General features: G+C 32.0%; 4 protein-coding genes across 7 annotated transcripts in view; 1 reads left to right on the top strand and 3 right to left on the bottom strand.

Annotated features, from left to right (window-relative positions):
- Positions 1-1,020, bottom strand: part of LOC109325560 (E3 ubiquitin-protein ligase RNF4-like) — a 4,337-nt gene extending 3,317 nt beyond the window's left edge. Inside the window, exons 1-2 of one of the 3 annotated variants that reach the window (XM_019557989.1) lie at positions 941-1,020; positions 47-383 (exon numbers count right to left, since the gene is read on the bottom strand). In XM_019557989.1, coding sequence (XP_019413534.1) covers positions 47-349 — 303 coding nt within the window. In that variant the 5' untranslated portion in view covers positions 350-383; positions 941-1,020. Of the gene's footprint in view, positions 1-46; positions 622-940 lie in introns of those variants that run through there. The other 2 variants (XM_019557988.1, XM_019557986.1) reach the window with 2 other exon arrangements.
- Positions 2,582-5,683, bottom strand: LOC109363303. Its single transcript, XM_019609522.1, has 6 exons — positions 5,591-5,683; positions 4,612-4,908; positions 4,258-4,392; positions 3,663-3,719; positions 3,081-3,215; positions 2,582-2,927 (listed from the first exon to the last, which is right to left on the bottom strand). The coding sequence occupies exons 2-6, from the start codon at positions 4,891-4,893 to the stop codon at positions 2,862-2,864; spliced, it is 675 nt and encodes a 224-aa protein (XP_019465067.1). The 5' UTR covers positions 4,894-4,908; positions 5,591-5,683; the 3' UTR covers positions 2,582-2,861.
- On the bottom strand, positions 6,625-9,454 carry LOC109363374 (BTB/POZ domain-containing protein At1g50280). Of its 2 annotated transcripts, none has more exons than XM_019609622.1 (3): positions 9,176-9,454; positions 7,825-8,973; positions 6,625-7,191 (listed from the first exon to the last, which is right to left on the bottom strand). In XM_019609622.1, the coding sequence occupies exons 1-3, from the start codon at positions 9,236-9,238 to the stop codon at positions 6,781-6,783; spliced, it is 1,623 nt and encodes a 540-aa protein (XP_019465167.1). In that variant the 5' UTR covers positions 9,239-9,454; the 3' UTR covers positions 6,625-6,780. The 2 variants fall into 2 exon arrangements, with proteins under 2 accessions (XP_019465167.1, XP_019465166.1); XM_019609621.1 differs by having other exon boundaries at positions 7,825-8,976; positions 9,176-9,453.
- Positions 11,519-13,433, top strand: LOC109363343 (pentatricopeptide repeat-containing protein At1g50270). The gene has a single exon (XM_019609580.1). The coding sequence runs from the start codon at positions 11,549-11,551 to the stop codon at positions 13,367-13,369; it is 1,821 nt and encodes a 606-aa protein (XP_019465125.1). The 5' UTR covers positions 11,519-11,548; the 3' UTR covers positions 13,370-13,433.

Genomic DNA, 14,234 nt, shown 5'->3' on the forward strand with positions numbered 1-14,234 from the left:
TATATATATATATGTGTGTGTGTATATACAAAGAGAGAAGATAAACCTCAGCGAAAGCCCTTGGGTTAGACTCAATAACATCATCATCAAAAGCCTCCACATCAATTGTTGGAGGTTGTACAGCCTGCATTTGCCGAACAGCTTGAACTTGTCCAGTGCCCAACTGAATTGGGGGTTCTTGTACAGCCTGAGGTTGCTGGACAACTTGCACTTGTTGAGGCGCCAACTGAATTGAAGGTCCTTCCTGCTCCCGATTTTCACCAGATGGCACATAGTTAAGGTCAATGTCCAAAACTATCTTTCTTCGGCGGTAACTTCTAACAGGTGTCCTGCCTGTCCGAGAACTCATTGTGGTACAATACTCCCTTATCCAAGTCGAGAGCCTGAAAAGCCCAATATCATAACACATCAGAGTATCATTCTTACAAATCTGGCTACTGCCTGACCACTAGAGGTAAGCCTCGGCATCTAAAAGAGACAATCTTTTCTAGTTAGAACATAAGCATAAAAAATTCAAAATCAAAATCAATATCTCGAACAATCTAAAAAATAAAACAGTGCCAGCATTTATTTGTGTACAGGCTTATAGGCACAAAGTGATATATTTAACCAGATAAAATCATAATTCAAGCTTGCAAATACAATGGGTTTGTGTCACTGGATATTTCATGAAGCAATCTTGAAAATTTCAGTAACATAACTTGACTAATATGATTAGCATCTTCATAACCCCATGAAAGAAAAAACAATTATATTACACATGATCAAGAGTAAAGGTTCCAAAATCTGAACTTTTTATCGGTTGAATGTGAAAATAAAATATAGAATTTTGAGGATCACCCAAAACCCAAAAAAAATAATTCAAACAGAATATGATAACATTTCAAACACACATACACAGAGTGATCAAATAATAGTGGGAATAGAGAATAGAAATTACCTCGGACGAAATCGGGATAGAGGGGAGAAGGGTTAGGTTTTAAGAGAGAGAGAAGGAACAGTAGTGTTTGGCAACGGAGATAGAGAGAACGAAGAAAGGCGCTGACACGTGGCGATCTATATATGGTGACTAATCACGTATTCCATGACAACACCTCCCTTCCCACGTGCTATTTTCATCAATCACTCTTGAATTTCAAACTCGTAAAAAATTAATCTCTTTCAGATAATAAATGTCTTAGAATCGAACTTTGAACCTTAAAAATTCAATATATAGTCTTAAGTCATTAGACCAACACCTTATCTAAACACCCACCTTATATTTGTAAATAAAAAATACACAGTCAACCTAAAAATCAAACTTCCTAGCCTTTCAAAATATTAATATAGGTTAATTTCATTTCTAATTGAACTAAATTAACTATAAAATAAAATTATTATATACATAGCCAATTTCCCAAATACTTGATATTTTTAGGAATATAGGATTTTTTTATTTTTATTACTAATGAACCTAAAATGAAATTTCTTAATTAGCCTTTGAAAATCTTCAATATTGCTAAAATTGATTTCTAATTGAACTAAATTGTCCATATAATCCGTCAATAATACTAAAACCAATTTTTCCAATATTTAACATTTTTCAAGATATATTAGGACTTTTCATGCTTATTACTAATTTGGATGTTTGAAAAATATGGTCAGAGGTAATTATTTTAAATTTAATGATAATATTCAAAAGGAAACTAATATTTATTTTGCACAACAATTTAACATTATAAAAGAATTATATTTTTATGTAATAACCCAATTATTTTTTTGTTTTCTCACATATATCATCGCATTAGAGATAATCATATATGTCAGAACATTCACAGAAATGTAAGACTAACTTTCTCAGTTTTTCATCTACTAGACTTGAATTCGATACCTTATTTAAGGATAATCAAATATATACCATTTGAAGCAACATCGGTTAGTAAAATCACAAAGTTATATATACAAATGATTTATATCAATGTTTAGTAATATTATATTGCGCAAGGAGAGCAACTATTCACCGATAGTCATTACAATAAATATATATTAAGAATATAATATCTATTTGTTGTTAGTGTAAAAATTTATACACAATACATACATCATTCATACTCATTTGTATTAATGTTTTCGAAAATCAAAATAGATAGTAAATAATAAACTGATAGAGTATAAAACTTTTACAATATCAGTACATATATTTTTTTCCTCGTATATTAATAGGTTCCATAAATACAAATGACCATGTATAGATCAACTTAAAGTAATATTATTATTATATTATAAAAATAGTATTTCTGATTATTTATCTAGAAATTATCGATATATAGAAGAAAAGTTCTAAGCAGGTAGTTATCTACAAATACTTTTATCCTTTTACAATTAGTTTACATTTTTATTTCCTCAAAAAAATAAGGAACAAAACTGTAAATATAATATAGTTTGAAGCATACAAATAAGATACTGCTCCTGAGTAAAAATCTTCTCAATTAATGAAGAGACAACTACCACATAATAATACACAAAATATAATATGAAATTACAATTGTATCCTTTTGTTTACTATGTAAATAGTCCTTAAAATAAGTATCTGGCACACACAGGAAACACCAATACAGATTTTATTAGGAATTTAATTTGGATGTTTTTCATATTAACACATTTTTACAATGTAAACTTATGGAGAAAGAAAAAAACCAAAAGGGAAGAAACAAAATATAACTGCCTTGAAGATTCTGTAGATTTTGTCAAGATTCAAGTGCAATAAACTTCTATACTAATGAAGTTCATAAATAAGTATGGTCTTGCTGTGTATGGACTTCTCCATCAACATAATCTTTACAGTCACTGACTTGAGATGAGTTTCCATTCATCGGTGCAATCTATTTGTAGATCCATTCGTTTGCTCGAGCACCGGACTCATCCATGTCGATGAAAATGCTTACGGCCTGAAGCAAATAACAGAAGTTAGAAATAATGCTCTTGTTTTGCTGTGTTTCTTATTTGTCTTCAACTTAACTTTGCATATTACATCCTAAATTGTAATTGAAGTACAGATAAGGTAATCAAAGTTCACAATTCAAAGATAGAATAGTTTTTACCTTTCCTATCCGAGGTCGTTCTTTCGATTTCGCAAGGCTGTTCCGAATATGTGAGACAGCTCCCCAACATTTTAATGTGTTTGCAACATCATCAAGCCTCAAAATGTACTCTTCTTCAGTCAATGGAAAGGATCTCTAAGAGGAAAAAAATCATTGGACACATTGAAATAAGAACTACATGGATAATCTCCACTATTCAAGCAATGCCATAATTGGTACTAATATCAGTTAACATGTACTTTCAAGCACAACCAAATGCATGGTTTAGATACTGAAAAACTAGTTTTATACCGAGCGCGAAATGGCACAGAATGAACATTTTTTCTATGCCCCTTTTCCCTCTCCCTTCCTTTCTAAATTCATCCATGGCATAAGCTGTTTTAATCGAGTTAGGCTGCGTAGCTAGAAAAATTTGACGATGCTCGATGGAATTTATTAAAATTCGGGTGTGATTATTCGATAACTCAAATGGTGGAGACCATTCATCTAAGGTATTAGCAGTACCAAAAACTCATTCTGAATCTACTTAATCTTGTATCTTATACAAAGAAATCACAAGATGTAGCAAAAGGATTCTAGTACCTGTTCCATGTACTTCCACATGACATTCAAAGCAAGAAGATTTCTTCCCATGAATTCCTAGCACAAATCATGTAATATAAAAATAAGGGAATGCAGCATAACCGAAAAGAGAAACACGGAAACAGATAATTTAGGCTCCTATTTCAGATCCTGGACTAGAATTATAAGATCAAACTGCAGTCTCAAATGAGTCAGTTCAACAATTTATCCAATTTCAAAGAATCACACACTCCAATGAGATGATATCAATAATGCTCCAAGGCCTTCCTAGCAGGCATATGTTTATAAGCTAACAAGTGAACAATTTCATGAAGCAAAAAGTTTCGGATATAACCGGAACCTTTGTCTCCTTACTATCTAAACTTTTCTCAAGCAAGATCATGTTAAAAATAGGGGTAGATATGCACTAATTAAGGTGAAAAGGATGATAGTCTGCACTAGTAACTTGATCACCATTGCAGATCTGAATATTATTAACAAGAAATGTATCAACTTGAGATTGCTTATACAGAATATCTATGATTGGGAATTATATGCCAAATTTGTAGTGCAAAACTAAGGATAAGTTAATCATTCCAAGTGTTAAAAAACTTACCTTTTTTATCAATTGAACATCATAAGACCTCCCATATTTTTTCCTGATAATAGTTGCAAGGTCAAATCCATTAAACTTGGAATCATCTATACCAACTATTTTCTCTAGACTGTCTCTGAGTCTTTCACTATTCACCTGATGCATATTTCAAAACAAACAAAACACAGATTCAGAAGTATGCACAGCAAAGGAAAAATAGCCCTCATATCTGCTATTCTTGTTGGGACTGAGATCCTGGTTATAATCCACCCGAAAAAGAATTTCAACCATTATTTAAGCTATAAATATAAAAGTAAGTAAAAAATGCTGAGTTATTTTACAATGCAGGAAAAGGAAACTGAGAGGTTAACATACTCCTCCGATTTCATCTTTCTGAGACTTGTTGTTATCAATGTCATCTGAGTCATACGGATCCACGCCGTCACTCGTTGTGCTTGCAAATATGGGTCTACATCTCCTGGCACTATGGTGACATTTATGAGCTATAAGGTATCCAACATTAAGGAAATCCAATCCTCTAGATGGAGAATAAGGCCCCGAATATCCGGTAAACGGAACCTTGTTAACACTTGCTTTGTCAGGATGATCCTGAATTCTCATAGGCCAGCTACACTGATGGGTGGACATAATGTTCATTGTATCCTGCACTCACTGTCACTCCAAAAGCAATGAAACATTGTTAACAATAGAAGAAACAGAAATACTTACAATAATTTTGGTAGACATGTCATAGCAGTAATGCAATATGGAACAAAAGGCATCAATTCTATTCTATGTTTGAAGTGTTTTATGATTAGAACAGACATGAAAATCAAAAGTGGAATATTTTTGTTCCACCGAAAGAGGTGGAACAAAAATGAATAATATTAAGGTTTCATCTCAAAACCAATTGGCAATAAGAGGAGTAGCCCAACAAGTATTTAAACCATTCCCGACACAATGAGGTAGGCCACCGAAAGAGGTGGAACAAAAATGAACAAAACGCCAATATTTTTGTCCATATGTCATACACTACCTTATAATTAAAGACATATATGTCATAGATATGAAGGGAATACAGAAAATGTTGAGATAAAATAAATATTAAGAGACCTATTATCATTTACAATTTTTCAAATTGATTAATCTAAAATACAAGAAATGAGTTAAATAACCATCCTACTTCATGCATGGAATATGTGAAAGAGGTTAATGTATCTTTATGCATGTTTTTCCTTGAATACAAAGAGGTTAATGTATCATTTTATACATGTTTCTACACATAACTTTGGTACATGAAAAAAGAATATACAAGAGAGAAAGTAAAGAAGTAAGTGTGAAAGATTAAGCAAACCTTGTACTATGTATGTATGACAGATAGAATCAGAGATGGGTTGGTAACAAATATTGAAAAATATATTTATAAATATTGATGTGTTGGTAGTGTTATAATGAAAGAAAATAGTGTAGAAGAGAAGAATTTATAGAAAAGATAACAATGAAGAAGAGGTAAAGCTATAATTGTGGATAGTAGAACTTTGCTTGTTATTATTGAATGAAGAGAATAATAAGAGCCTCAAATTCTGAGTCTAACTTTACGTGTTTGTTTTGTTGTCTTGTAACCACATACTGCCAACTTCACCAATGTTCTAACAGATACGGACACTCAACAACTTAACTATCTCCAAATTTTTATCCCAAAAAAATCTCTTTTTTCATATAAAAATGTATGTTTTTCTGGGTGTGTATAAATCCCGATAATTACAAAGCGTTGATTTAGTGATATAATATCCCTACTAAATCCACGTGATCAACTGGAAGATGTTGATTAGTGTGGATATACCCTTAATTATATAAACAAAAATCTCAGATAGTTTTCTTACAAATATGAGATAGTTTTCTTACAAACATGAAATGATCAATTATAAGAGAGAGGGAACAAAAAAAACTCATTTTTTATTTGTTATTATAATAATTGTATTTGCATTGTTACCTTGTTTTTTTGGGTTATAGAGGCTTGAATTCATATGAATGTAGTAAAGGATGATGCTGTATACCATAATAGGAATGTTTTCAAGCCCTACCCTTATACACAACCTATTTTATTTATGAGAATAAAATATTTTCTCATATCAAAAAATAACTTCTTACTTCCCACTAGAAAAAAATATTACATGTGTATTGTTTTATTTAATTTTAGGAATATTTTTGTAGAAAATGATTAAATAAGACAATCTCATGATTTTAGTAGCTATAAGAGATAACTTATCTCCTTATACTAGGAGATACTACTTTATTGTCTATACTTGTAATCATAAAATGTTTACTCACCTCTAGATTTTGAAGATTTTATTAGGAAGATGTAACAATGTTGATTAAAAATAGAGTAACTCTATAAATAAACACATGTCCCCAACTAAGGTAAAGTTGGGAAATGTCCAAATTATACACTGAGTGAAGCACATATAAGAACACAATGAAAAATTACAACTTTTTACAATTCAAGAAATACTGATATACTATATTGCATAGTGAAAAAGATATTCAACAAAATCTTAGTAAGGCTCTAGAACGAGTAGGATTAAACAACACTCTATGGCTTACCAACTTTGATAAATGACCATCCATTTCTTTGCATAATTTTTCCAATTCCACAACTCTTCTTTGCATTTTCTCTAGGTTTATTACTGTCATGTCTTTTTTCTCTTGTGTGAAACTCTCTGTGTTGTTGGTTTCATTATACAAAACTATCTGAGAAGGGTTCATTTTTGAACTCTCAGGTACAAACTCAGTTGTTGGTATCTTAGTTTTTTGAGAAATAAGAGCTTGCATTGAAATCCTTGGAGGTATTCTAGGACTCTTAGCCATATCTTTACTAGCTTCAAAACTGAGTTTATTGTAATTGAGACATCTACACAATCTTGATCTTTCCTCAAAAGTGCTCCTTGGATGAGACTGCAATTCATCATGTTCAAGAAATGAGAAAACTTTATATAATATAATCTTAGTAGTGAAATATGGTAGTAAGATGAATGCACTTATGAATGAAATAGTTGTTTGAACTTAACATTATTAGAAATGTCCTTAAGGTGTGAGAATTCCTAGACTAAGGGCACATGCCATGTTTGAGTTTAATAAACATTTCCATTTCCCTATGTTATGTAATAAATTAAAACTATATCAGAAAACACATGGATAAGGTTCTAGGCCATAAAAAGTTCAATATGATATTTTACATAAATCCAAATATAAATGTGATTGTATGAACAACTTTAAAGTTTAATCCCCCTTTAGGTTGATCACATATGACACATTATGAGTCATATATGACAACAAAAGAGACATTTTTTTGAAAAATTAATGAAGAAAGAAGGGTGAATCAAATTCAGATCTTTTGGCCTTTTCACCTGAATTGGCACTGCTTTGTTGGTAATAAGTTAAGAAGATTCTTCATTACAATAAGTTAGATTCCAAATTCCAAAAAGAGAAGAAACAAATTTCAACATGAAAAAAGGAGAGAAATGACTCTTTAGGAAGATAATGCATATGAAAAAGCAAAGAAAAAGAGTGTGTGACATAAACATTCACCTCAAGATATATGTCAATGGCTCTATAGACCCCATCAAAACAGTCCCTAGCAGAATCTGGCAAGCATTCTGCAACTCCAAGAAATTTAGAGATCTTAAGGTTATGGTCAGGAGAAATCTCCCTCAAATATTTGTCAACTAATCTTCCAACCCTTTTCACTTTCTGCAAAGAAACTCCATCAAAACCACTTATATCAACAAATAATCTAACCAATCTTATAACCAGATTAACATCATAATATACTCCCATATCATGCCCTGATACTAGAAGATCATCCAATGTAGCTTGTTCAAGCATCCCTCCAATCATTTTCTCTAGTTCACTTCTGCATTCTATACTCAAACCAAAGCCAGATACAATCCTTAGCACCCAAAAAAGACCTCTACATGAAAAACTCTTCTTACCAACCAATATGACTCCATAAACAGCTGTATCTGCAAGTGCAGCATACTCAGTGTTGTTTCTATCATTCACACCTCTAGTTTGAGTAGCTGTTTTTAGATAATGCAACAAAAATCTTGTAAGGACTAAGTTGTTGTTTCCAGTTTTGTATGCTCCAACACACTGAAAAAGCTTACAAATGATACTTGGAGGTAAAGTGGTCAAATCATCAAACCACCATGCTTTGCTTGGTAAAGTTGAGTTTATTTTTTCTGGGGTGGTTTTGGTTGAAGAAAAGGATCTCTTAATGGAATTGCTATCTGGTGAAGAATATGACAATGATGATGAAGATGAGGAAGTGAAGAGGTTTGCATCTGAATTTTGAGCAATCTTTGTTAAGAGTGCACCAATGATCTTATCTAAGAGACCATAGCAATCTGCATATGTATAAAGTAGCTCACAATTTATGAGACTTACAACTATGTCATTCCATTTCCAATAGTAGATTCCCTTAAGAAAAGTTTCTGTTTGTTGCAAGAGATTGTTGGTGAAGAACTCTTCACTCATTCCAAGATAAATGGCACAACAATGAAGGAGAGGAACATTAGCTACAGTAATTGGAAATTTTCCTTTGTTGTAACAGAACCTTGAAACCATTTCAAACCCATCAGGGCCTCCTGGGAAATCATTGATTCTAATCTCTAAGTTCTTTCTTCTCTTTTCATGTTTCAATATTTTCTTCACCCTTCCACAGTACTTTGATATAATCTTCTGCAAAATAAATGAACTCAAGTCACATGAAAATTTGTTTCTTTTATTAAAAAAAACCAATCTAATTACCATTGCAGAAAGAATCAATGAAGAATACCAATATATCATTCAATCCATCCCAAAAAAAACATGGTAAAAAATGGTAAGAAAACTACTCAAAAAATGACAATCTTTCTGAGAGTTAGAGAGTAATGAATACCTGATTCACAAGGAATAACTGGTGATCATTAATGTTGATTTTCAAGTCACAAGATTTCTGCATAGCTACTAGTGCTTCAAATGAAAACAGATAAAGTTATGGTTTTTGTTACAATCTTTGTGAATATTGAAGGAAAATGCTTCCACATGCAATGATATACAATTATCAACCGACTAATTAGTATGGCCAGGTTATAAATGTTAATATTCTACATTATGTGGATGCTTCATTTTATTTATTTATTTATTATGCAGAAGGATGCTTCTTTCACCACACAGAACCAATTAAATTATGAACAGTTTATTCTAATAATAATTCAGACCCCTCAAATTTGTACTTATTCTATATAAAATGATTTGTTTATTTATGTATATGTTTTATGAGCCGTGACTCTACAGTGTTAACTATTACTATGTTATAGTTTTGGTTGTTTTGTGACAGATCCTATGTATATGTCAAGTTTTGGTGTTATTGTAAACGTGGAGGTACAAGAAACTAATAACCTATATGTGTCTACAAAGCCAAAAGACAAGTTGTTGTATACATTTTATGATATAATATAAAGTTTGCATCAAATCACATAATGTAATGTCTAACCAAGTTAAGAAGTGTAAACCCAAACCACATTTTTTAATACTTCTCATTTCTGTCAGGTAGTAAAAACAAGGTTCCATGCACTACTGGCAGTAGAGTTACATGAGTGGTTCATTTTTTTTGTCCTCACCTTTTGAGTAAAGAATTAATCTTCTTTCGAGTTCATAATTGTATAAGTGTCAGTCACATAAATCAAATCCTCAATCTTAGAATTCAGTGAGAACTTTATATCAATAGACCAACACCTTGTTAGTTGGATGAGCGATTCACTTTAAGAACATGTGAAAATGGATTGAATTGATTCACTACAAAATCTGATCAACTTTTAAGGATTCTTAAATTTTTTTCCTTCACTTGACTATTAGTTTATTTAAATTGATTGAATTTTATTTTTTTGAGAATATTCAACTATTTTGTTTACTAAAAAATCATTCCAATATTTTTCAAACTAAAATAATATTTTCTAAGAAAAGATTTTTTTGTAGGTAAAATATTTCCATCTTTTTGAAGGGGAGAAAGTGAAATAAATATTTATGTATAGTTAATATCTTACAATTTTACCTACTAAGTCGACTCTTGGGATATAATTTTATTATCACAGTAAAATAAAATCCGAGTTAACATACTATAAGATTTTGTTTTCTCAAATAATTATATTAACTTATTATAATCAAAACATGTTTTGAAAAAAATGTGAAAAAACATTATTAGATAGAGTGGATCAAAATAGAATTTGATACTGGTAGGTTATTAATGTATTATCAAAATTTAATTTTTCTATTGAGATGTTCTCTTTTTTTTCATTCCTTAAATTTTATTTGGTTGGATTATGGTTGAACCAGAAATTAAGGCATGGATCACGGGTCACTATATCGATAAACACAATGCAACTTGTTCAATAACAATTTGTCAACTCAACCACACACAGCATATTCTAATATTAAGCATCTTTGCTTCTTTATTTTTATTTTTTTTATTTAAATCTAGATTAATGATGCAAAGTTGTTTTGTGTACCATAAAACTAATTTTTAACTATTTATGCCTGAAAGTTTATATCATCTATAAGAGATATTTTCATAAAATTAAGCTATGAATAATGACCGGCCTCTCTATATACCAATGAAATGCAACTTTTTCATAAAATTTTGAGTAAGAAATGGTATATGTTTAGAGAACTAATCTACCATGTTATAGATATTATGGCCTTCAATCTAAAGATGCTGTTTGTTGAGTTGCTACACTTTCAGAGTGTATATTTTACACTACAAAAATACAATTTCTTAAGAGATGAGATTAAATTAAAATATGGAATGAGAACAAATATCCATTTAAACATAATTAATGTGGACCAATAAATTACTAGGAAATGAAGTCTTTAACGCAACCAACAAACATTGGTCTACTGGTGTAAGTCTTCACTAGATCTCTAAGGTCGATTGTTTAATTGTTGGCAGCAAACTTATTGGGAGAGACAATCACGAACCTCGAAAGGAATTAATACTTTAACTAAAAAGATGAAGAAATATTTTGATAGAATAAAAAATATTACCAAAAAAGGTAAAGGGTACATTGGTGTACCAAAAAACCAAATCTTAGTCTAAAAGTTACATGTTAGAGAGAAAAGAAGAAAAAAGAAAGACTTTTGAGCCATAAAATAAATTTGTGTAATGATTCTTGAGTCTTATTTTTCTCTTCGTTCTCATCCAAAATCAACTCCCAAATGGAAGTTTTGAATAAAACAAATGTAGTTTTGAACAGATTATGTAAGTGTAGTCTTAATGATAGGTTTCAAACTAGTCTCCTCCCTGATCAAAAACCACAAAAATTTGGAGAAATGCAAGCACATTCAATCCATTATCATCACTTCTGGTCTTTTACAACACACTCTTTTTCTCGCGAAATTTCTTCAACTTCAACCTCTTCCTATTTTCTCTCCATTTCTTTCTTTTCTTTTCAATATCATATCCCACACTCCTAACAATGCTACTCGTTTCTTCAATAAAATCATTGCAACCTTTTCTACCAGCCCCCACCCACAATCAACACTTTTATGTTATGCTACTATGCGACAAAACGGTGTCGTACCAGATCAACATACTTTCCCTTTGCTTCTCAAGATGTTCTCAAAATCCAACCTTCAAGATAGCCCATTTATGGTTTTTGCTCAAATTGTTACATTTGGGTTAGACACTGATCATTTTGTTAGTAATGCTTTGGTTTCAGCTTTCGCGAATTCTGGGTTTATGCTAAGTGCACACCAAGTGTTTGATCAAAGTTCGTCGAAGGATGTTGTTGCTTGGACTGCATTGATCAATGGGTATGTTAAAAATGATTGTCCTAGCAAGGCAATTAAATGTTTTTTGGATATGAGATCGACGGGAACGAGGATTGATGGGGTCACCATTGTTAGCATTCTTCGCGCTGCTGCAATGGTGGGTGATGCTTATTTCGGAAAGTGGGTTCATGGGTTTTATGTTTTGGCAGGAAGAGTGGAATTGGATTCTTATATTTGTAGTGCTCTTGTTGATATGTATTTCAAGTGTGGTCATTGTGATGATGCTTGGGAAGTGTTTGATGAAATGCCTTACAGAAATGTAGTTTCTTGGACTACCGTTATAGCTGGATATGTGCAATGTAACAAGTTTCAAGATGCACAGCGAGTCTTCTCGGACATGATGTTAACCAATATTATGCCTAATGAATTTACACTAACAAGTGTTCTTAGTGCATGTGCTCACACTGGGGCGTTGGATCAAGGAAGGTTGGTTCATCAATACATAGAGTGTAACAAGGTAAAGTTGAATTCGGCGCTAGGGACCGCATTGGTAGATATGTATGCAAAATGTGGATGCATTGGTGAAGCTGTAAGGGTATTTGAAAACTTGCTGATCAAGGATGTATACACTTGGACAGCAATGATTAATGGGTTGGCTGTGCACGGAGACGCCTTAGGAGCATTAAATATCTTCTCATGCATGTTAAGGAACTGTATTCAACCTAATGAGGTTACCTTCATTGGTGTTCTTAGTGCATGTTCTCATGGAGGTTTCGTCGAAGAGGGAAAACGATTATTTGAATCAATGAGCAAGGTTTACCACTTGAAGCCAAACATGGACCATTATGGTTGCATGGTTGATCTACTCGGTCGAGCAGGGCATTTAGAAGATGCCAAGAAAATTATAGATAACATGCCAATGAAGCCTAGCCCTGGTGTATTGGGAGCTTTATTCGGTGCATGTATGATCCACAAAGCCTTTGAGATGGGTGAATGTATAGGGAACAATCTGATAAATCTGCAGCCAAATCACAGTGGTAGATATGCACTTCTTGCAAACTTGTATTCCATGTGTCGAAACTGGGAAGCAGCTTCTCAGGTCAGGAAATTCATGAAAGGAGTGCAAGTTGAAAAAACTCCAGGATATAGCTGGATAGAAGTAAATGGTTTAATTCACGAGTTTAAAGCTTTTGATCATTCACATAATGAATCATCTGGTGTTTATTCAATATTGGATAACTTAATTTTGCAACTGAATCTAGCCGGTCAAGTTCTGGATTGTGAAGATTTGAACATACTTGGATCCAACACTGGTGAGGGTTGAGTTTACAGTAATTTAACATTGCAGCTCCTAATTTTTAAGTTATAATGAATAGATACTATTCTTTGACTAACATAAGACTGAGTAAGTAGTACTGTAGTAGTTTAACCAAGGAAAGGTAGCTTCAATGCACTGAGAAAAGATATAAGGTTTGTCAATTAAACAACGACATAAAGTCAAAACAACAGGTAGAAAAATACTGTGGTAAAGGTACAGCAGATATGCAAAACAGAAAAGAAAACATCAAATTTACTACAAATATGTCAATGAAGCAATCAATGTGGGTCTCAGTTTTACAAGAAAAATCTAGTTTATTCATTGAGTCTCACACACCATTAATAAATAATTAAATGTGTTTTGGGTTATGGTTCTCATATGCTTAAAAGTGTTGGTTTCAGTCCCCCGTAACATGTGACATGTGTAATGATAGTTGGGAGGACATCTTCTGTCTTAAAAGAGCATTTCGTATTTTGATTATTTAGAAAAATATTTAATATGGAGATGACAAATTCACAACATGGTAGAGATAATGCAACTCCATAACATTGTCATACTGATGAACAAAAAAGGTCAGGTCATGTGATCGATAATGATGACATACATTCCATTGGAGTATAGGTCATTCTACCTAAGATATATATAATAAGTAAAATCAAGGAGATGATATGCATATTTATTGCTCACTCTACTTTCTCTAAGATACTCCTTTAAAGTTTAAATACAAACTCAAGTGTTGCTTTCTCTTTTCATGTCCCCACCCAAACCATTTTAAGGCCAACAATCACCAGATTTAGCATAGTCTTCAAATGTTGACATATAACTTGCAAAAGTTATAATTAATTATCCATCCTAAATTATTTAAGTAACA

The sequence above is a fragment of the Lupinus angustifolius genome, chromosome LG13 (assembly GCF_001865875.1).
Source record: "Lupinus angustifolius cultivar Tanjil chromosome LG13, LupAngTanjil_v1.0, whole genome shotgun sequence".
In the NCBI taxonomy this organism is placed as follows: Eukaryota; Viridiplantae; Streptophyta; class Magnoliopsida; order Fabales; family Fabaceae; genus Lupinus; species Lupinus angustifolius.

What these genes read in the sequence shown, in the direction of transcription:
- LOC109363303 (XM_019609522.1), bottom strand. Translation starts at nt 4,893, where the DNA reads ATGAACATTATGTCCACCCATCAGTGTAGCTGGCCTATGAGAATTCAG. An exon ending in ATGTTCAATTGATAAAAAAG is followed by an intron (nt 3,720 to 4,257) that starts GTAAGTTTTTTA and finishes GATTTGTGCTAG; the next exon opens with GAATTCATGGGAAGAAATCT. An exon ending in TGTGGAAGTACATGGAACAG is followed by an intron (nt 3,216 to 3,662) that starts GTACTAGAATCC and finishes TTTTCCTCTTAG; the next exon opens with AGATCCTTTCCATTGACTGA.
- LOC109363374 (XM_019609621.1), bottom strand. Translation starts at nt 9,238, where the DNA reads ATGCAGAAATCTTGTGACTTGAAAATCAACATTAATGATCACCAGTTA. An exon ending in AGTTATTCCTTGTGAATCAG is followed by an intron (nt 8,977 to 9,175) that starts GTATTCATTACT and finishes TTTATTTTGCAG; the next exon opens with AAGATTATATCAAAGTACTG. An exon ending in CCATTGACATATATCTTGAG is followed by an intron (nt 7,192 to 7,824) that starts GTGAATGTTTAT and finishes GATGAATTGCAG; the next exon opens with TCTCATCCAAGGAGCACTTT.
- LOC109363343 (XM_019609580.1), top strand. Translation starts at nt 11,549, where the DNA reads ATGATAGGTTTCAAACTAGTCTCCTCCCTGATCAAAAACCACAAAAAT.